Source organism: Falco cherrug, chromosome 7 (genome assembly GCF_023634085.1).
Source record: "Falco cherrug isolate bFalChe1 chromosome 7, bFalChe1.pri, whole genome shotgun sequence".
Lineage (NCBI taxonomy): Eukaryota > Metazoa > Chordata > Aves > Falconiformes > Falconidae > Falco > Falco cherrug.
In genome coordinates this window covers 6,197,150-6,219,490 of record NC_073703.1, presented here as the reverse complement: position 1 = coordinate 6,219,490, position 22,341 = coordinate 6,197,150, and the positions used below count along the sequence as shown (strand labels likewise).

The following is a 22,341-nucleotide window of genomic DNA, read 5'->3' as shown; positions in this document are numbered from 1 at the left end:
ATTGGGAGAGCCAGCCAATTTGTGCAGTACCTGTGCAACACCCGCCTTTGTGCCTCCCCACCTGCAGAAGCACAGACATCTTTCAGACAGCAAAAACTCAGCACTGGCCTGGCCCTTACCTCTCGCAGATTCAGCTGAGCCTGTATTCTGAGACAGAAGCAAACTCTCCACCTCCACTGTGAGCAGCTGCACCTACTTAGCACCATCAGCAGGGAATGCACCGAGATCCGATCCTCTGCCCCCCCATTTTGGGGGGTCTTCAGATGGTCTCACAGTTCAGTGGCTGCACACTCAGAGAAGGAGGAGATCTGTGCAACCCATTTGCACTGGAGCACTTTGAAAATCTGACTCCAGATGGTAGCAATTAGCTGACACCACGAAGGCTGGCAAAAGCCAAACTGGCAACCTAGAGGTACAATCTTCAGTGTTACCTACATGACTAATCATCCAGTAACCCCTTAACGAAGTCCTGGAAAGAAACATGCTTGTATAACACAGAGTTGCTAGCACTGTTAATCCATCTTTTCTAATTGAAGAGTCCACACTGGGAGGCGGAAAGGGAGCAAGCAAACGTTTTAAAATAAAGCATGCAAGGAACAGTTTCACCCACCTTTCCCCCCTTCACAAAATTTTCATAGTGATAATGAATAATATCTACTCTACTATGAGCATCAGTAGCTCTCAGTAAAGCAATGAATAAGTGATATAGCATAGGAAAGCTAAGTATTTCTAATTTTCAAATGCACAGGATAAACAAGAAACATCTCTGCCAGAACATTTAATCCTTGTTGATTGAATTTGCAAAGTTGTATCCTCTGAGATTTTTTTGCTCCTTTTTTGTGGAGAAGAGGAAATATTTTATATACACTAAAATCACTGCCTGTGGACAAGTCTGGGCTGAAGACCAACCACAATAAATGGTTACTAGGAGAGGAGTCTTAAATCATGACCTGGATTTATGAAAATTACTAAGAGCCTTTTCTGCGAGAAAACAAGATTCCTGAGCTGAGAACGTCTTCAGTCAGAGCCTCTGATACACATCTGATGGACGTGACACTCAGTGAAATGACACTAGCGTCCTGTGCGTGACTTAGGCTACCAGCCATGGGTAATGTATGCCAGTCTGGCTCATTTGTACACCTCTGACAAGACCTAAGCATTTTCTCAATCCTTCCATTACCATCCTGACCACAGTAACATTTTTGAATAAAAACCTCCCAGCAACACGTCCAGCCACTCCAAGGATTAACAGATCTTAAAATGTTTTATAATCCTGCAAGATAATAAAAGTTAGATCTGCAATGCAATGGCAGATCTTACAGAATCCCCACTAACCTCTGAGTCCCTGGAGGAGTGGCACAGACCTGATCCCATCTCACGACCTTCACTGCGCTCAAGCTCATATAATGAGTATGATTAATTTAAACCAAAAGGCATCCAGGCACTAGATTTTCATATATTTCACAGGTCAAACAACTATAAAGTGAACTGTGTGCTTTGTACCTTTCTAAATTTAATTAGTAATTCCAGTTTAGCAAGGACACACTACACTGTAACACCACTTGTGTCATTAGGTACCAATGTAACAAGGACCCTTCCTGTCCCACACATTTGTCCACTTTTTAAAAGATTTTTAAAGTATCCACAGGTTCCTCTTCACAACAAAAACTTAATTCTGTTCCTTATGCTCACCCTGTCGTATCCAGGAGACAAAAGGCGTGGGATCAGCAGCCGCCATGCACTCCATCACCACACTCTCCCCAGCCACCACTGTGGTGTTCTCCGGAGCAGCAACGATGGTGACATCTCCTCCTGCTGACTGGGAACCTAACGTCAAACATAAAAAGAGAAGTCTGTCCTTCTAAGTTGCAAATTCCCTAGGAAAAACACAGAACATAGTGCCCAGACACCCCGGCTGTGCTTCCCCAGGTAAGTCTCACATGTGGTAATGAATGGCTTGTGCCCAGCTGGAGGAGAAGAGCAGTCTTGCTTTTACATGACACCAGTAATTTTGCTAAAGAAATGAACCAAGGGGTGCCCTTCATATTAATCATCCTGGCCCTAGTAAAAATTAGTATCAGCATGGAAAATAAATATTTTCAGCCCAGCATCTTCATTGACTGTGGCTAAATGGATTTTTATTAATTAGTTGAAACAAGGCACTGCTATCCTCAAACAAAGCAACAGCAATACAACATACCCTTTACCAAGGCACTGTAACAGCTCAGAAGGAATCTAGTAACTTGGTTAAAGAAACTGTAACATCCAGACACCGTACTGTAAACTGCAACAAAGAGAAGTCAAACCTCTGCATCTAGGCACAAAGACTAAATTAGTCATTAAAATTTGGAGTAGAGAACACTCTTTAGCTTGTATGTGCACGGGTGATCAGTCAACATGTAAATCAAACAACGTTTACAGGAAGATCTATAGGCTGCTTTGCACATCTTGAGAACGGGATGGGGATTTTTTGCTTGAAATGAACCTTCTGCCTATGTCTGCCCACTGCTGAGCAGAGGTTAAGGAAAGGTTAAGGAAATGCCTTTGCAGCAGCCAAATCTCTGTTGTCAGATGAAAACAACTGGAGCGCTCTTGAGCAGACCAGACTGTTCATGACCCTCAACAGCAGCAACACTGTTCGTCCAGCTCTCTCAAATATGTCCGACTTTGAGGGACACTTCTGTTGTTGTCCTCATGAAGGGAGAAATAACTGCAGAGGAGTCACGTAGTACAAGTAATTCTTAGGCCTGCTGCAGGTGCTCCCATGATCTAGCAGAGAAAGTTGTTGTCAGCAGGTCTCAAACAAATAAAAGCAGGACCTTTTTGCACAAAGTACAAACTCCCTGTCTCAAGATGCTGCAGAGTTCAGAAACCAAGCGGTTCAGACAAGCTTATGAAGGACACTTTTACTGGGACTATTAAATACAAAGGTCTCACTGCAGCCCCCCAGCTCGAGATGTTCCCACATCCCTGACTGTCAGATGCTCAGGGAGATGTGCAAGGAAAGGACCATGTCTTCCCTACCCAGTTTTTTGACGTGCTTCCCTCCAGCATCTGCTGTGGTCAGTTTTGGAGATGGCACTGCAATGGCTGGACCTCCTGCCTAACCGACACTGGCCGTGTTCATGTGGCATCCAAACAACACCCATTCACACTTGACTTTCTTCCATATATAAACCAGAGAAGCTTTGGCCTCAGCATACAAGCGGGCCTGCGTGGCAGGAGAGCTACAACGTCCTGCGCTCAGCCCATCTCCAGGCTCGTTGCCTTTTACTCTAGCACAGTAGCCTTGTCAAAGAGAGTTGGTTCAACACTAAATTTTTCTTGCCGTCCATACACGCTTGAAAGGGATTTCTATCTGTAGTATTATGTGAGCACATTTAAAAGGAGCCAGCAAAACCCCTGAGGCACCGAGGGAAATGGGAGAGAGCAGGAGCCAGAGCTTGTCCAGCAGATGGAAGCAGAGACCAAGGAGCACCCGCCGTCCCCTACCTGGGGCAAAGGCTGGACCACGCTGAACAGCGACCCCAGCCCTGGGCAACCACCAGCAGTAAGAGTTGCCATGGGGGATGAAGGAAAAGCCAAGCCAGTTATCCTCCTTCCAGTGGGACAAGCACACTACACCGAGGGCCTGGTGTGTACAGGCACATACAATCCCCTTTTGTGCCTACAGCACGGTGTGGGCTGGCCAGGGCTTTGCTACACTCACGTGCAGTAGCTGTTCATATCATTCATGCCCACAGATGTTTTCAGCCTCACAGCCATCACGGCCAGCCACAGCAGGACAACTCAGGGGACAGAACAGGGACAAGAAGAAACTACATCAGACTACAGATTCAGAGGCCTTACTGACAAGCAGATCAAAGCCCTGGCCACTCTTGACCGTGGTGCCAAGGCTGGGCTTGAGAACTACTGAGATAGAAAATGGGCTTAATGCAAAAACTGCCATGAGAGCTTCCACAACAGGCATGTAAGCTGAAGGATCAGCGAAAACGCAAGGCTCTTTGGAACGGCAGCCTTCTTTTAACTCCAGCTCCAGTTCAACAAAGCACTAAAACCCACAAGTAATCATTAGTCCTGCAAAACAACTGACTGCCGGGACTCCATCGAGACCTGGCTGGATGAGCGAGGCTGCTCAGCACATTGCTAATGCCAGGCCTCTATCCTTTCTCTACCCCATACCGTAGAGAGGGATAAGGCAACATCAGAGAAAGAACAAGGAGAAGGAGCTTTCCAGCCAGGATTTGGAATGAAACACGTAAGAAAACACCAGAAGCAAAGGGAAAGGCTTTTATAGCAGCCATTACAGGGGAGGCCACAGTGCTGGGAAGACAGTGGAGAACTCAACAAGTTGTGATGAGGTTGGTTTAAAGAGTGACCTGGGGAAAGAGGTGCAAAGGAGCCAGGTGAGGAGTGGCTCTCTGCTGGGGGGCTGGCAGCACGGCTGGACATGGTCACACATCTCCACAGACCACAGGCTCAGGCCCGGCTCACCCTGCGCAGGAGCCTCATCCACATACTCTGGGGACCTGTGACCCATTGCGAGGCCACGGCAGCTTTTGATGAAAACGAACAGGGCAGCAGCCTACACCCCGGGTTCCGGGAGCAAGAGTATACAAGGACAGACTGCCAGCCAACTCGAGAGTGAGCTTTACCTGACATTGGCATACCTGCTGGGCAGCACACAGCTGAAACATGTCTGTGTGCATAAAGCTGTCCTTCTCTGCAGTGCTGGGGGAAAAAAATAAATCTAGAGTAAAAAAATAACACCAGCCAGATGGCAATATATTCCCTGCCAGATTTCCAAGCAGCTTTCTCTACCAAGCTTAGGGCAGAGGAAGAGAAAAAGCTCCTCAAGCCTGACTTAAACACTCGTCTGCTGCGTTCAGGTGCATGGCCCCAGGTGCTAGCTGGCAAAGGCACCTGACAGGTTATAGAAGCTTCATGTGAAGGCACTTGTCCCATATCACTCTATCCCTTGACAGCTGCCTTGTAGTGCTGTCAGTCACTAGGAGAGGGATTTTACAAGCTGCACAAACCCTCGCTCTGAAGCAGCCCCAGGAGCCATCAGCCCAGATCTGCAACCTCCTGGTTTAGCAGAGCCACGGTGAAGCACTGCTGCAAAGGCGCAGCCTACAGCTTCACCTTTCCTTGGGGCCTTACATTTTTCCTGGCTGGGGAAGGACCAACGAAATGCTTCACCCCCATCACCCTGAACAGTCCCACAGCAGCACCACGTGCTGCCTTTCCCTCTGGCATGGCTGGTCCTGCACCCTGGATGGTCTGGAGGGGAAAGAGCAAAGAGCTCACTGATGGCCAGGCAACAAGCCAGCAGAAGCCAGGCCTGGCGACCCAAAAGGCTGACGACTAGCTACTAATCAGCTCCATGCTTACTGTGCGGAAGGCAGCAAGACAGCTGATATCAGGGCTTCCTGACAGTCAAACTCAAGGTCTCTCTAACAACCAAGAGCAGTAACAGCCTCAGGGATCCGTACCTCAAGCATCCATTTCTGCTTCCTTCCCCCTCGGCCAAAACTCTGGTTTCAGTCTTGAAAAACTACCGGGAAAAGATATTAGCCCAGACCCCACATCTGTTTGTTGCTGATTATTATTGAAATTATATGACAAAAACAAACAGTTCTGCTTGCTTTCCCAGTACATTCCTGGGTGTGTGCATGGATGAATGCCCCATCCACTGCTTGCACACACAAATGCCTTTCTCTCCAGCTTTGTATTTCACTGTGGGTCTCTCAGAGCAAGTCCACCAGCCAAGCTCTTCTTTGAACTGAGCCACCTTTAGAGTACATTTTTCACTTGCTATCTCAATAGGCTGGTTGGACAGGATGGATCACAGGTTAACGGCTACAAACTGGGTTTCGTTTGGTTTGAAGAGTTCCCAAGAACAGTACTAAGCTAACAAGGAAAACCTCCACACAGAGGTATCCAACAAATATCAAAAAGTAAAACCAACGTTAGTTTTTTGTCTCCACTGCCATTAAGACAATTTCAGGTAAAGAGGGAATATTGTTAGAACCAAAGGAAAAAAGAGCTGCAGTTTCCAAGACATCTTTCACTGCCTGAACAAAACAGGTCACTGAAAGCACCTGTGCCATCCTGTCCTTTCTGTGGTATTAAAAGCTTTCACAGTGCTGCTATTTAAAACTTGGGCTTTGAGATTTCTTCCCCCCTAACTTTGTTTTGTCTCTCCAAGTAGCAAAGCTGCTCTAGGCAAAAGCTTTGTACAGCCCAAGGTACAACACATGGATTCATATCAAAACTCACTGTCAGTGAATGGCCTTTGTGGACTTTTTGCCCTTCTGAATCAGACAGATCAATGTTACCCTCTTTTACTGAAAAAAACCCACCACTGCGGGGTGCCAAATGCAGCTCTGGAATGAGCTGGAGTAGTGCACTAGGACTGAGAGAAATCGTCTGGGCACTGAGAGAGTTAGAGAAGGCAGCTCTTTTCCTGCACAGTTCAACCCATGCACATGCTTGTGTTTGCACAGGGAGATGGCAAGGGTGCTATCACACACCAAGAGACAAGATTTACTGATAACCTGCAGAAATATTTCAAAATCATAGAATCCTTTGGGTTAGAAGGGACCTTAAAGACCACCTCGTTCCAACCCCCTTGCCACAGGCAGGGACACCTTCCCACTAGCCCAGGTTGCTCAAAGCCATATCCAACCTGGCCTTGACATGAAAATATTACCCCAGGTTTTACTGTTTATGAATGACTCACTATAGCAGACTTCTCAGTTTATGCATTTTTCCACTTCCCTGTCATAAGACAGAAAAGTCAGACCAAATTCAGGTGCTCCACTTCTCTGTACCATTGCTCTCACAGTCATTCTCTCAGTGTCTGGAACTGGGCTCCAAGGCCAGCTGGTGGGCAGGCACAGAAAAAATACAGCAAATCACTTACAATCAAATGTAGCATGAAACCAAAGGGAAGTGGGGAGAGGAGCACAGGGAACATCGAGACAGCAAGTGAGCATGCCAGCCAGATCTCAGCACACTGGCTGCCTGACCTCTAAAAATCCCATCTGTATCGTTTCAAAGCAAAGAGAAACTGTGAACAGGGATATAAAGGGAGGCATCACAGGGAGCTGCTTGGGACAAAGCTCAAAATGTTTATTTGAAGTTATAGCCTGAGATATAACATACATGAGTGATTTCAAACTCCAAGAGTTTACAGCTTGGGTCTGCCTCTAAAGCATCCGTAATTCATCAGCTATCCTCTCCCACCTCCCTGCTCTTGTTAGTGCAGAGCACCAGTGAAGAATTCAGGCAGTGCAACAGGAGGAAAATGGGTTTTGTTCAGCCAATTTGTGACGGTTGCTTGCAGTGACAAGAGGATGACTTCCTGGATGGGAACTAACACCTCTCTCCCAACTCCATAAACACCCTGCCTCGGCAAAAATGCTGGAAGGTTAAACATGACTTGCATGGTGACACTTTCAGCTCTCAGCTGTCAGCAGTTCAAGATTTGGAGATATCCAACAATCAAGCAACAATCTTCTGTTCTGCGAACTTTCTCACCCTCTCCGGAGGAGGAGCATGAAACCTTATTCATCCCTGTGAGCCTCCTCCGGGAATAGATTCTAGCACTGAGCAGCTGTTCATTAGAGAAAGTCAATGCTGTCACTGCTGTTATTCTGCAGACAATAAAGGAGCAAATTACCCATCGCAAAGCACACACCTTCAAAAATGCAGGCGCTGTGTTTGCAGAGCATGCCCTACTCCCACTCCCTAGCGCTCCCTTTTCTCAAGACAACTCACAAAGCTCCTGGACTGTTCGGCGAGAAAGCTGACAGCAACCATGGACAAGAGAAAATATCCTCCACACCTGCCTTCTTCCTCCCTTTACACTTTCCTGGAAATTTATCTACAATTTATTTCTACTTCTGGGCTAGATTCAGGACAGGAGATAACTGGCATGTAAAATCTCTAGGCAGGACACTAACTGAATCCTAACACTACGGCATGTCTGCTTTGGGGGCAATATAAACAATGTTAGGTATCAAATCTGAGCATGCTTAGCAACAAGCATTTCTTCTTCTGCAACTGTTCTCATCTGAACACAGCACTGCATAGCTTTAAAAACAGGTAAGCAAACCAGCCAAGGAGGACCAGCACCAGAAATTTTTCAGAAGTGGCAAGAGATGCTGAGTGTTGCTCTTCCAACATCCTACAATTCAGGCCTCCCCAAAGCATCACAAGTCAAACACTGCTTCCCCTTCTCCCCAAACACAGCTCTCACAACCACACAACCTTTCCAAAAATTACTACCTGCTTTTTTTAGGTTTTTCTTCCACTTTTGCTATACCAGTCCCTGTGGCAGTTTGGATCCAAGTTCTGTTTTCCTCCATCACTGAAGTTGAGGAGGGATGACTTTTGGTTACAAGATTACGGACTCAATTCATCAAACATTTGGTACTGCTCTGATGGTTCTCAGCCTTGAAAACTCTTCTTCTGCAGAGGGTCAGGCTTTGGTTCACAAGCCTTACAGAAACTTTCAGATGCGTGCCTTCAGCAGAAACTCCAGCACTGACAATGCTTGGTTACTGGGACTGCGAAAGTTTTCCTGGTACAATCTGGCAGTACCAGGGTCCATATCCTCTGCCATTAGAAATGCTCCTTCCCCTCCCTTTACAGGCAGCTGCAGCGTTCCTGCGTCAGCATACGAGGAAGGGAGGCTGAAAAGGAACTTGGCTTTTACTGCGTACGTGACACTGTATTGGCATCATGGTTTTTTTGTGCCCAGTAATATAAATGAGCTCAGTAAATCAGTTTTGTATTGTCTTTTTACCTCACATCCTCAAAATATTTTGTAAGCAGTTATGCATTTGTCAATGCAAACATTTAATTGAAAAGCTGAACAGGAGAGAATTTACCTCCACATTTTGGAATGGGGACAGAGCCTCTCTTCCTACTTACTAAGTGCTGCAGCAGAGAAGCTACACATCATTTGTCATCTTTAAAGCAGCATACAGAGAAACATGCATAAATGATTAAAACAGAAGTTCAAACACTTTCTTAGTGCTATTAAGAAACCTCCACATAGAGCACTTGAATCTCAAATTGCTATCACAAAATCCCCTACAAAGATGTAAGCAAACAGATCCCAAAATACATGATGCAATCTACACTTCTCGTAGCAGGCACAGAACTTGCTCCTTTAATGTCTGCATATATATACATGCAAAATGAAGAACTGGGGGGTGGGGGGCTGGGGGAGGTAGACAGAGAGAGAGAGAGGGAGAAATGAGTTTGGGTGAAGAATATCCATTTACTATCTAGATGCACTCCCTAGACTGGCACCTGCCACAGCTTCTGGGGTCTCCCCACGGACCATAGTACACACCGAGTGTGACAGGAGGAGCTGCTCTCGGAACTGCTTCATAATGGGCTTGAGAAACAGCTTTTTAAACATTTTCCCCAGCCCTGTGTCCTGTGTCTGAAAGCCTGGGGAGCACAAAGATCCCGGTCCAGACAGACAGAGGGGCCATCAGGCAGTCCTCTTTCATTCCCCTCAACTTCTTTATACAGCTGACAGATATCAGCTCAGAAATTAAATACTTTAATGTACTAGCTCAGCCACAAGCTGACACCCTGAACTATATGTAACCAGAAGCCCAGAAAAAAGCTGAGCAGTGGCACGTTTCCAGGAATTGTCTGGGATTTTTAGGGGGCTCTTCTGCCACCCCCAAACCCTTGATCCTTCAGGGTATGGAGATTTAGATGACCAAGGTACGTTTAGCTCTGCTGCAAAGCAGTCGGGAGTGTGGTTTGCCCACCACTCCACCTCCTGTAAAGCTGTCAACATTGGCTCTCTGTTTGCGTACATGCGTTTGCAACTGCTCTTCATCACGCCAAAAGGGACGGGAGCCAGCCAGACTGCGCGACGAATCCCTGCTCGCTTCCCCAGCGAGCGCTTGGAAGCGCCTGCATTTGCAGTGCTCCGAGCAGGAGCCAGGCAAAATAAACAGGAGGTGCCACGTTGACAGCCACGGTCATGCAGCCCTGTAGCCCCACTGCACGAAGAAAGCTGCTGCTTCTTACGAGAATTAGGGCTCTTCTGGTTTTCTGTCACAAGCCCAAGTCAGCCAAAGGGTTGGAGACCTCAGGCCAGACATCTGAATCCTCAGAAGCCTGAAGATATGTCATAGAGTTTCTGGGAAGCAGAAGCAGCAGACCAGGAGCTGGAATGAGGCAGAGGCAATAGGAAACCCAAGCTTAGAGCACAGGGGACACTGAGATCTACTAGAAGGACCATGATCGATAATGTCACCATTTTAGATAATAATTATCAATTAATAAGACTTCAACCACTCTTGGCCCAGTTTTACAGACCTTAGTGCAAACAAACTCCTTAAAAGAAAGTCACTCCGTACAGTAGGAGTTAAGCCTCTAGATCAGAGAACAGGCCAACAAAAAGTGAAGAAAGGAGCAGAGGTACTTCAGTATCTCTGAAGCGATTTGGAGAATGGCAGAGCAGTCTCCCTGCCCTAACCCTAAGACCCAGACAGCTTATGCTACTCAAGCTGAGCCCTTAAAGCACTGCAAGCCCCGGCAATACCCCAGCAGCTGCCAGAAACACAAGCAAGAAAGACCAGGGTGCCACTAACCCCTGGTCTCTGCCACTAACTCACTGTGCTGCTGGGGGCACATCTCTCAGCACCTCTGTGACTCCATCTGCTCACAGTTTGTAACACAGCCAATTCACAGAAGTGAAGGTGCAAAAGTAATAGCCAGAAAGCACCTGAAGACACTTAGCAAAAGGCACAGCACGAGAGATTTAAATATAGATGCCTGTCCCCCGTCCCCGCCCCCGCAATCAGTAAACACCAAACTGCCCTGGGGACCTAAGCTTGCCAGCTGCTGGGATTCAGTGGGAACATTCCCACACTTTAACCATCATTACACCAGCTCGCTCCGCCACTTTCCTAGGCTAGCACATCACCTCGTAAGGTGATGCAGGAGATTGGCCAAGAGAAAAAGCTAAAGATACTCTGTTACCTCTTGCACAGAAATGAGACAGAGACATGGTCAATAGAAGACCCTGCTGGCTCACAGGTCACAAGCCCTGAAACTCCTCCTTACTCAGCCACCTCACTGTCTCAGTGACTGGAGCCATTTCACTCCAGTAACTTCCTCCTTGTGCTCAGAGGCTGACGCTTCCAAGGGGCTAACACCTAATCCATCAGACCTATTTGCAATTCAGATTTGTTTGCAACATCAGATCTGTTTGCGATTCACGTTCATCTAGTGACAGCAGAGCAGCAATAGGCTGGAGGCCCTGGACTGTGCAGAAGGACATAACCTGCTTTCTTTGCAACCAAGGGTTTGTGCTCTGCCCCATTCCATCTGCCTGAGGCGGCCGTTCACGTTACTGTCACACACAGCTTTAAAGAGAAACATTACGGGAAGCCACCTTGTAGTATGGTCTCCCTGATGCCAGGTACGCAAAATGCTTCCTACAAGCCGTGCTTCGAACACACAACATGCTGGGAGCCTACAGTAACACAGTCTGGCGGCAAATGGAGATTGCCAACTTGGAAGGAAGAACCAAAAGCAGATGGATGCATCTGCATTAACTCGGGACAATGCAAATCTGTTTTTCTAGGAAAAGTCTGGAAGGAAAGCTGGCTTTCCATGGGGAAAGATCATTAGTGACATCTACAGATTCTCTCAAAGCCCTTGGGCTGGACACTTGCTGAGTGCTGCAGGGAGCCCCGATCTGTCTAAGGCTGTGCCTGAAGACACAGTGTTTGGCAACACCACCTGCCCCTCCTTATCCCATCCTTCTTTTTTCCTGCTTCTCACTCTCATCCACAATCCATGTGGCATTGCCCTTCAGCTGCACTGGAAACAGAGCTGGGCAAGAACACCTCTCAGTTACTGAAGGCAAACTCCCAGCTGTGTCTGGAGCGATCCCTGGCATCCCAGATATCCCAACAAGAGCTCAGAGCAGCACGGCTCAGTTCCTGATTCCCCCTACCCTGGATCTGGGCCGACTCGTCCCATTCTTGCCCCTTAGCACCCCTGGGCCTGCAGATACTGGTGGGTCTTTGAGACAGGGACAAGCCTCCACAATGTGTCTGTCCCATGTCTAAAGCAACAGGACCAGGAGCTTTGCTATGCCTCTGGACACTTGCAACATCTTTACTCCAGCTGTTAGGATGCTTCAAGTGCCGCAGGGCACTGCTAGCCCTTGACCTCAGAGAGCTACTGAGGCACTGCTGTAACACAGATGATTAATAATTAACAAGTGCTATCAGGAACCAACCACATCAACCTTTCTGTCCCACAGCCCATTGCAAGCTGCTGACCTAATTATGATCTCTATTCTTAGCTCCCTTCCAGCTTCACCATGCAAGCACAGTCTGTTCAATATCCTCTGGGAGAGGCCAGGTGTGATCCCTGTAGTACAGATGTGCTGATGCACCACAGGGTTATACCACCACCAAAAGACTCTTGGAGAGCTGAATAGAGCCTACTGCTTATAAACCCTGCTTCAGTCCAAGCCTTACCAAACACCAGCTCTTATTTCAGGAAGTCTCAAAAGCACGGCAGATCTGGATTAATAAGAGATGCACATGGAGAACACTGGAGGACCGCAAACCATCCCTGAATCCAGCCATCTCTGTCTTCAGGAGTCAGAGATGCCTGTAACACAAGAGCCTGGCTGTATCTGACAGCTCCAAACATCACACACAGCCAACACAGCGTGTGGGAGAGACCAGCTACCCCTCAGGACCTGGGAACACTCACCTATTCCCAGCTGTACATCCCTTGTCCTGCTTTACTATCCTTGACACTTCTCTTGCCACTCACTTCAGTGCCAACCCTGGGCTTAGCTGTTCTGCTTAATGGGAGGTGAGGGCTCTGAATTTTGTATCAAACCCTCTGTCACCGCAGGCTGCTAGAGCTGTCAGGAGCGTGGCATATCATAGCCCCACCAAACTTCACAGACAGCTGAGCCGAAATTCCCCCTCCAGCTCCCAGGAACAGGCTGCTGACACTTGAGCTACGAGAAGCTTTCCCTCGGCGATGTGAGTGGTGTCATGCATGCTGGCCCTGTACGAACTCCAGGCAAGAAGAGAGCTGTGTGTTTGGGTGGGTGCCTGACACATGCCTGCACCAGCCCTTCACAAATTTCACCCAAAATCTGTGGTCTCAATCCTGTTCCATGCATGCTTGAAATCACTAGCATTGCTAAGGCTCAGTAAAAGGGAGGTGGAGTGAAAGTTTAGAGCTCCTGTTAGGCAAAAGGTCACTTCCAGCTTTAAAGATATGTTTATTAAGCTACAAATGCTGTGTATCTCCTCTTTGATCTTGCCACGCTCACCATGGCTTGCTTAGCACCCTCTGCCACAGAGGAGGATCAAGAGCATTTTACACAATCCAGGAGATGCATTATGCAAACAGCTTCAGTTACCTGCTGCCCAGGAAACCGGAGCCTCAAAACACATGTAAACAGAATCCTCATGGCTGAGCTTTTGGGATGTCAAGTCAAGAGCAGTTCCCTGCTTAACTGCTAGTAAACAAGAGACCAGAGGGCAAAGTAAAACAGGATGCTAAAAGAGAGGGGAAAGTGACAGAGGTTTGTGCCCTGCTGAAGAGGCACAAGGAACAGGGACGCAGCAACTGCAGGCTGGAACTGGGAAAAGTTCTCCGGAGGTGAGGCAACACTTGCTGATTAAGCCAACAACCCACAGCAAAAATACAGCTGCCTTATCCCACCCCATGTTTTCTCTCCCTACGTGTTTCCAAGACCGTCTTGTCTTGCCTCCCAGAACCACAGCCTTCAGCAGTTTCCTGTCCCCACAGACTCAGCTGTGGATAGCTCTCCCCCCACAGCTCACCTCCCAGAACACCACAGGGCCCTGCTTCCTCTGCTGCATGGGTTCCTGCTGGAGGAAGACACCCCCCGCCTCGACCAGGTGGGACCATCACCCCCCTCTGGTTAACGCTGCCCTTCTCCATCAATGGCAGCACACACAACGCAATCAATGCCCGGTGGCAGTCTGGGAGGTCACACCAGAGCAGCACTGACCCAAATCCAAACTTCCCTGTCCCTAGATCACACGGTACTTGTGTTCAAAGCTGCGAGGGGAGCACAGCACGTGTCTTCAGGGCTCAGGCTGAGCGCCAACCCAGCATCCAGCACGTCATTCACACATGCATGGACTGAAAATCCACTTGTGGTAACAGCACGTCTGTTTCTGCGAGGTGGTGGCCAACTGTGAGTGCTGCTCACTTCATCACCACCTTCCCCTCCATCCCCAAAGCTCATCCCATTCAATAGCTGTGTTCTCCTATAGCCCTTTGGAGCAGGAATCACCCAGGTCCCGGCACCGAGAGCCAGGCTCTCCCTTGCCTGCAAGCCACTGCAATACAAACACCGAAAGAACAAAAAAGTGAAGGTGTTTCAGCTGCCTCTGAGCTCTGTCCCTGTTATCATATTTCATACAAATATTTGGCTGAAAAATACATTTCCTGGGACACTGCTGCAGCAAGCTGCTACAACTGTCAACGTAAATGATGTTCTGCCAACGGCAATCTTGCAGTGTCATCTCTAATAACACAGTACTAAACCCCAACTCACAGGGGACGTGCTCATCTGCTGGAAGATGCTTCAGTGCCATGCTCAGCCCAGACCTCAGCTCTGCTGTACCTACGCCCACCGCTCTCATCTGTTCTCCCCATTCCTGCATTTACTGCAGCACAGGCAGAGGCTCACATGGAGCACACTTGTGAGACCACCGCACAAACATCACTGCACAGACGTTTTGTCAGTGTTGGGGGCAGGCTGTTGCACATTCTGATTCTTAGCAGCCTGCTCTGAAACAAAGGTTTTACCCATGTCACAGCAGTCACGGCTACTCTGCACACAAAGATCAGGAATAGGGTGCAGAGGACACAAGGAAGAAAAACCCCACGCCCACGATCAGGTACATACCTGCGTCTTCCTCTGCAAGTGCACCCCGATGCCCAGCTCACCTGAGCAGACAGACCCCCTGCACCAAATGCCCATAACCACTCTCCAGACTGACCCATCACTTCTAAGAAGGCAACTCCAAGACCATTACATTATCTCTATTCATAGAGGCAGAAATTAAGCATTAAGGAATTCATTCTCTCAGTCTCCTCTGAAGCCTGACCACAGAGAGGAACCCAAAAGTTCTGGCTCCTAGGGCCACACTTTGTTGACTTTTCTGCAATGACCATCTCATAAATGTGAAAAGATACAAACACTGAAACTACAGGAAGGAGCTGTGGGGTCAGGATCTCAAAACAGATGGTCTTGTTTTAATCTCTTGTACTTCTCCCAGCCCAGCCAAAACTCAATTACACTCTAAAATTGCTAAGATCTTTAGGTCACTCAGGGGACACCACACTGCTTATACATACTCAAAGGGATTAAAAACCAAGGAGGAAAGAGAATTTTTTTTTAAGACCCCCAACACTGTGTAACTAGAAGTAATAGGATAACTGCAGGAAAGGGAAATTTGGGTTAGCTATGGAGAGATCCCAGTATCCATTCAATGGAGAAGATGCAATGGGAGTGAGGGGGAGCCACCCTCTTTGTGTCACTTAAAACCAGGAATGGATGAAGTCCTTGCAAAAACGTACTGTGCTAGCAGAAGCACAGCCTCTGATGGTTACTCGTGCCATGCTGGGTATGCAAGCCACATTGTACCAGTCATGGGGCAAACACACAGGCAGTCCCCATCCTCAAGAAAACACACCAAGAGCAAGCATGTGCATGACATGGAGGGGAAAACTAAAGTGACAGGCAATGTGACCTGCTGAGACCACACAACATCACGTTCCCTAAGCCTCCCTGCTACTTTTCTTTGAAAGCCACTTTATGAAGCATGGCAATGCTTCCTTATGTATGTCAAGGACCCGGAAACTCGACCGGGACACGCAGGAAATTAACCCTTTACACATGAGTTTGGAGTAGGGTTCCAGAGCCTGCTTCCAGAAAAAGGAGCGACAAGAAACAAGACACGGCCCCGCTGAGAACTAACCCCAAGCAAAGGCAGCACGCACAGACGGAGCGCCTGGGAAAACCATCTTGCAGCCAGCTCCTAATGCCCTTTTTGGCAGAGAGCACGGCAGGGCTACAGTGTTCATTCATCATCTGTCCAGGTGAGGGGTGAAGGGACAGGACCTGCCAGATGTGTTTGGCGCTCTGTCTGCCGGGGAGCAGTGGAGATCCAAGGGGAAAATCCAAGTTATCCCTGTTTCAACAGCAGGCTCTGTTTCAGAGCTGCGTGACTGTATCCCGCTCTCCCGTCTTCTCTCTTCCTTTCCAGCTCAAAACACCAATTCCCCAGGGAAGGTCTGCAAATTTGCACCATGAAGTCTGCACAGCCGAAACATCTGCAGCTTTTACAGCACCACTGTGCACCGCCACTCTCTGCCCTGCCTGTGTAAGGCCAGTATGTGTTTGGCCACCGACATGCAATACAGCCTTCCCCACATGATGGGGAAGTCACACCGCTAAGGGGAATGACACTTTGGGGGTTTTTAGGCCATGCAAATATGACAGAAAGGGGTCATGCTAATTGCTGCCTCTACTGGGAAAAGGCCTTTAATAAAGGAGATGGAACAATTCCCAGCCATCGTATCAGGAACAGGGAGGGGGGGGAAGGACAATTGGGCAGAAAAGCTATAGGGAAACGGATTCTTTTGCTATGCACAGCCAGTTCAAATCCAGTGCTGTCTGGCAGGGGCAGAGGCATGAACATGAGATGTTCCCAGGCCTGAGGGCTGGCAACCCAGTGCAACTGGAAGTGTTTGCATTATAACCAGCACAGCCCCAAAATCTGTTCATGAGTGCACAGACTCGGTGATCACCACACGGCACTGCCTAGTGCTGTCAGCGGGACACCACAGCTGCAGGCACAGGTGGAAAGGAGACACTAGGTCCCACTGCACAAACCTTTTCCAGAGGCCTTGGCAGTGCAGTGGGACTGCAAGACTGAACTCTCATCTTACCTCAGCACAAATGACTCACTAGCCACTGGCAGGGAGCGAAGAAGTAGTTTAGTTGCTCCTGCCTGCAAACACATAGGAGTTTGGTCCTCGAAATTTCTACTCAATAAGCAACTCAAGCAACACTAAATAGCTTTCACGCTACTGTTCTGGTTTGGTTTTCCCCCTGGAATTTTTTGTTTGTTTGGATTTAGTTTGGTTTTATTTTTTACAGCGAGCAAAGGATTTCTGCTACTCCAACTATTATCAGCTGCTTCTGAACTGGGAGGAAAAGACGTACCAAGCCAGTCCAGGCATCTGATGGTGAAGTGCTGAAACAAAAAAGGATCAATACCATGCCAGTCACTCATGGAGGAGTTCACAGTCTGTACAGGTCACTGCAGTTTCCCATCTGTCTCAGAGATACTTCTCCCCAGTTATAAAAAAACCCAGAGATTTAACAGGCATGTTTTTCATCACTATCAGCTCAATCTGGTGAAAAACTCAACCTCGCATATTTGTTTTTGCAGCCAGCGGGTGGTGTGGTGCTGCAGAAGCGAGATTTGGGTGAGAACTCCAGGCAGAAATCTGCTCAGGCCGGCTGGTGCTCCAGAAGGAAAGCTTCCCATTTAACCTCTTCCATTGCCTCCGTTTGCAAAGCAGATTAAACACTGCAGAGTTACAAGATACAATTACACAGAACGAGTTATGATGCCAAGGACAGCATATTCACCTTTGCGCCTTGATCAATATTACTTATCAATAGCAAACCAGACCCAACAAGGGAGTTGTGTCTACAGTGTGGAACTGCCCATAGCAAGCATTCCCCTCGCCTCCGTGCTTCATTAAGCACACAGAGGATCTGGCAGGGGCTGGCGATTAGACACAGAGCATTCAACCGCTCACGAATTCTCTGCAGATTCCACACAGATTACCTCCACGACACAATCCATTGATCAGAGGTGTGTTCGCAGGCTCCACAGTTAATTATACTCCCTGCTGATGGATGAACAGCAAAGCCACCCCTGTGAAAATACAGTGGTAGCAGAATGCCAAGCAACGCAATCCTAAACAAAGACAAAAGGGGCTCGGAAGGATTTCAGAGCTTTCAAGGTTAAAGCTGCCTACAAAATATGCTGGGGACAGCACGAATAGGAGACAGACGTGGCAGGGGGTCACTGTCCCAAGAGAAAGGATAGCTCACCCAGACTCCCAGCTCTGGCGAGTTTGTCCGCCTGCAGGACAAGGATTATACAATACTGGGGAGGCAGCCAGGTGTGCTGGGAAGGATGCTGGAGTCTGGAGACCCCCACTGCACTTATGCTCTCAGCTACGTTCTCCTGTCCAGACTTGCCCGCTGCACTCTTAGTTAACAAAGAAAAATGCACTCAGAGACTGAGGCCCAGATCGGGAGGCAAAGGACAACTCTCACCTAAAGCCTTGTTCCAGTGGTCTGGTCTCCAGAAGAAATCCCAGCTGAGGCTGTTCCCAAATACCACAAAAAGATCTCTGGAGCTACCCAACAGCTCAGCAAAGGGCCAGCAACATGGACACAGAACGCAACTCAGATGTCACTGTGCTTAACCTCCTCTGGACTCTGCAAGGCAACCTGGAGTAGACACAGCCCTGTCAACTACTCCAGCCTCCAACTGTTTCTCTTGCTAGCTTGGGCAAGCATCTTCCTCTGTCTGTGCCAGCCTTCACTTGTCTTGCCATCCGAGGCCACTGGAGATAAGATCACAACAACGCTGCACTGCCCAAGGTGCAAACAGGGTGCCTGACCCCTTCTAACATGCCCAGAGCATAAAGGAGCCTAGGGCTGTTAAAATGCACCCGCTGTTACAATCTGCCTGCAAAAGAAAATCCCTGGGCACAGAAAGGAACAACCCCACTATTACTGTTGGCTGCCTAGTCCCGTGGCTGGGCAGAGTGGCCAGTGTGACTCCCAGGTGGCAATACCTCCCAACTCAGCCTGCTTATCCCATAAGAGTAAAGAGAAGTCTTTAATAAAACACCTTCTCTAAGTTTTTTTTAAACCAAGGCCTGCCATGTGCAGAGCCACACCAGCTGGAGAAATTGTCATTGATATTTCAGCTCAGCTTGCCATCACAGGCAATGGCTGTCTGGCAGATGTGCCCAGCCCAACACACTCCTGCCTACATCTTACCTTTCAGAACACTGAGGACTGCGTCATTGCTGTAGCGTTTTCGGGCAGCGTTGGTTGCCACACAGTGGTAAGCCCCAGCATCACTCTCTTGCACATCCACGATTTGGAGGACACCATTTGGAAGAGTTATAAACCTGGGTGACCAAAAGGAAGAGTGTGTGAGACAGGCTATGCCTTACCTGAGGTATTCATCAACTCAAAGCCCTTTTACCCCTTTCTTTTCTCCTGCAAATGTATCATGTGAAGGTCCTGGTAACCACAGTAGAATGGGACCAAAAAACCTTTAGGCAACCCAACTGGTGGTTCTTAAAAACCAGCTGGTACAGAGCTATCCATCACCCTGGAGACTTCACAACATAGGATCTGTTCTTGGGAGACCAAGCCAACAGGACTTCACTGATATAAACCAATTGTATTGTATGAAACTACTACATACACACACACATGCATGTTTCTACATACAGATTTGCAGATGTCTCAAAGTGTAGAAGGGCCTTTGCACACAGTACAGCCAGTTTCACCACTTGCTTTTCACAAAGGTTTGGTAGCCGGAGAAAAAAATATATTGCAAAGAAGTCTGAACATATCTTTTTCCTGCTGCACTTCAAGTACATGAAGGGAGCAACTGATAAACAGCTGCACTTTCATGGCCCAAAGCATCCAGGACACAGCCACCTGAAGCTGCACCATTCCTGGGTTGTGTTGATTCCTTCTGTTCTTCCATGGGCTTCTGGCTTTCACAAGCCGACAAACTTACAGCCAGGAATTCAGTATTCCCCCATTTGCCCATGGGGGGGCTACTGGGCAACACTTCCATGGACTGAAATGGCTACATGGCTCACAACATGAACACAATCCTTCCTGCATTATACTGAACAAAGCAGATGATTAGCAATTAGCATAAAAGTAGGAGCTGGCTGTCAGCATCTCCATTTTCTGCCTGGATTCCTAGATGGCAGCCTCTTTATTCTTGAATGCAAGGCGCAAAGCCTACGTGATCCTTTTTAATTATATATGAGATCCATTTTTAATTGCAAGCCTCTCTAAACAGAGCTGCCGAGCTTTGACAGGCAGTTCTGGGTTATCAGTCTTCATTATGAAGAGGACACATTCAAAGGCAATTGCTATGGGGAGGGACAACAGTTATTCCACAGGAACAGCACAAAGACAAGTTACAACCATGAATACCAGTCCTTCCATCCACAAAGATCACGGTAAGTAAACCCAATAAGTAAAACTGTGGTTCTCCAGGTGCTGAGACAGCCGGTTTACCATGAGCGAGGGTCATGGAACCAGGAGGACCTTAAGAGATCACTCAGCCTGTGTTCAAGCCATGGTCATCAACAGCACACCTGCTTCTGCAAACTTTTACCCTAAATCTCCAGTAATGGGAATATCTCCCTTGCCCTAAGCAGTCTATTCCAGAGACAAATATCCCTGCTGTGAGGCTAGCACCTATCCTGGATCTCAGTTGCCGCAATCTGAGCTCAACACTTCTTGTCCTCTTCACAGCTGTTAAAAAAAACAGAAAAGCAAACAGAGCTCCTCTAGTGACCATACTGTCTCTGCTGGCACACAATACTGCAGCCCGATTCATGGACGCAGACCTGCTGAAGCTTCCCACGTACACAAGGGCAACTGCCCCACATCCCTAAAGCCACGCTCCCACTGCTTACAAAGATGCTCTTCACAGGACCAAGCTCAAGAGACCTCAGAGGAGGTGGCAGCCAGAAAGCCCTCATCAGGATGCCTCATCAGGACTCAGGAGAAAGACAACAAATATTTGCATCCTCTCAGCTCTGTAGAGGGAAAGCCTCCCACTGCGATAATATTTATTTTTGTCGTGCATCTGCTATTTGAGTCTGTAATTAATATCAAAATATTTCAAACACTAGGCATGGCATCTCCCAGCCACAAAAAGACACTCCAGTTATGTATCACAGATACGCTGAGGCTGGGAAGGACCTCTGAAAATTGTCTATGGTCCGTCCCCTCTCAAGAGTAGGGTCAGCCAGACCAGGCTGCTCAGGACCGTGTCCACGTTCACGCTCCTCCAACACACCCAGCTTCTCCCGAGGGCAGAAAACAAGCCGCTGTGTTTCTAAAGAGAGCATGAGCTAAAGGCAAGGGGGAGTGAGTGGGGAGACTCAATCAGGGTGTAGCTCAAGATGGTCCCTTCTGCAAGGCCAGCAGTAGAGAGATCTACTTAACGCACGTCCTGTCGGGAAGGCATGACAGGGGAGCACTGCTCTCCCAGGGAAGCAAGGAGGGCAGAAAGGCAGAATTTCTCTATCCACAAATTCTCCCAGCTGCTCACAAAGCCTCCAGCTCTTCAGGCTCCTGGCAGCGCTGATCTAGAAGCCTCCAGGCAGCCTGCAACGGCATTTTGCTCCATCACCAGGCTCTCTGCAAGGAACCTAAGTTTGCCTGATAATTCAGAGCATACAGTTGGCGCTAGCTTTTCTTCCATACACAGGGCAGATCTTTTTGTCTGCTCACCTTCACTACAGATCGCGCAGAAAACCAAATGCAAAGGACAAACAGACAAAGGCATTGAGAGAAACAGAAATTTGGGAGTTTCTCCATTGACAGCTATTGCACCAGGATCTCACAGAAGACTTCCTTGAATGGGGGTGAAAGGGAAGCCCCCCACGCGCAGCAGCTAGCCAGTTAAAGGGCAGCCACTCAGGCCACAGCCCAACCACCATAAGCACAGACGGCAGCAACCTGCAAGAACAACAAGGCACAAAGAGGCAGCTGCTCCTCTCTCCGCTCCTCCCTGAGCGGAACGCGCAAGAGGCTGACGGCTGCCCACCTCTTCAGTGCCAATTACCAAGGCTCAAGTGCTCAAGAACTTAAAATCAAGCACCACTGCCTTGAGTCCAAACCCTGCAACCCTACAGCTCAGGGTGTTACACTGTGCGTATAGCAGAGAATATTCCAGCATCGACAGTCCAATTCCCTTCCTCACTTTCTCCCCAGTAAAAAGAGTAAGAGGCTCACTTTCCTTGCAGCCTTTTGGAGGTACGCAAAACTGACTAATAACCAGTCCTCAGGACAAGTGAGGAACCTGCAGCTGTGTTGCAAACTCTAAAGTTTGCAAGCCCTTTTGCTTACAGTTCAGGAGTCCTGTACGTGAACGTGAAGCCATATTAAGGCACTGCTGACAACATGACAGA

At 48.3% G+C, this 22,341-nt stretch overlaps 1 protein-coding gene across 3 annotated transcripts in view; it reads right to left on the bottom strand.

Moving 5' to 3' along the window:
- The window catches only part of IGDCC4 (immunoglobulin superfamily DCC subclass member 4), a 101,445-nt gene that overhangs the window by 31,318 nt on the left and 47,786 nt on the right, over positions 1-22,341 (bottom strand). For all 3 annotated transcript variants that reach the window (XM_055716775.1, XM_055716773.1, XM_055716774.1), the window contains exons 4-5: positions 19,163-19,296; positions 1,693-1,827 (exon numbers count right to left, since the gene is read on the bottom strand). In XM_055716775.1, coding sequence (XP_055572750.1) covers positions 1,693-1,827; positions 19,163-19,296 — 269 coding nt within the window. The remainder of the gene's footprint in view (positions 1-1,692; positions 1,828-19,162; positions 19,297-22,341) is intronic.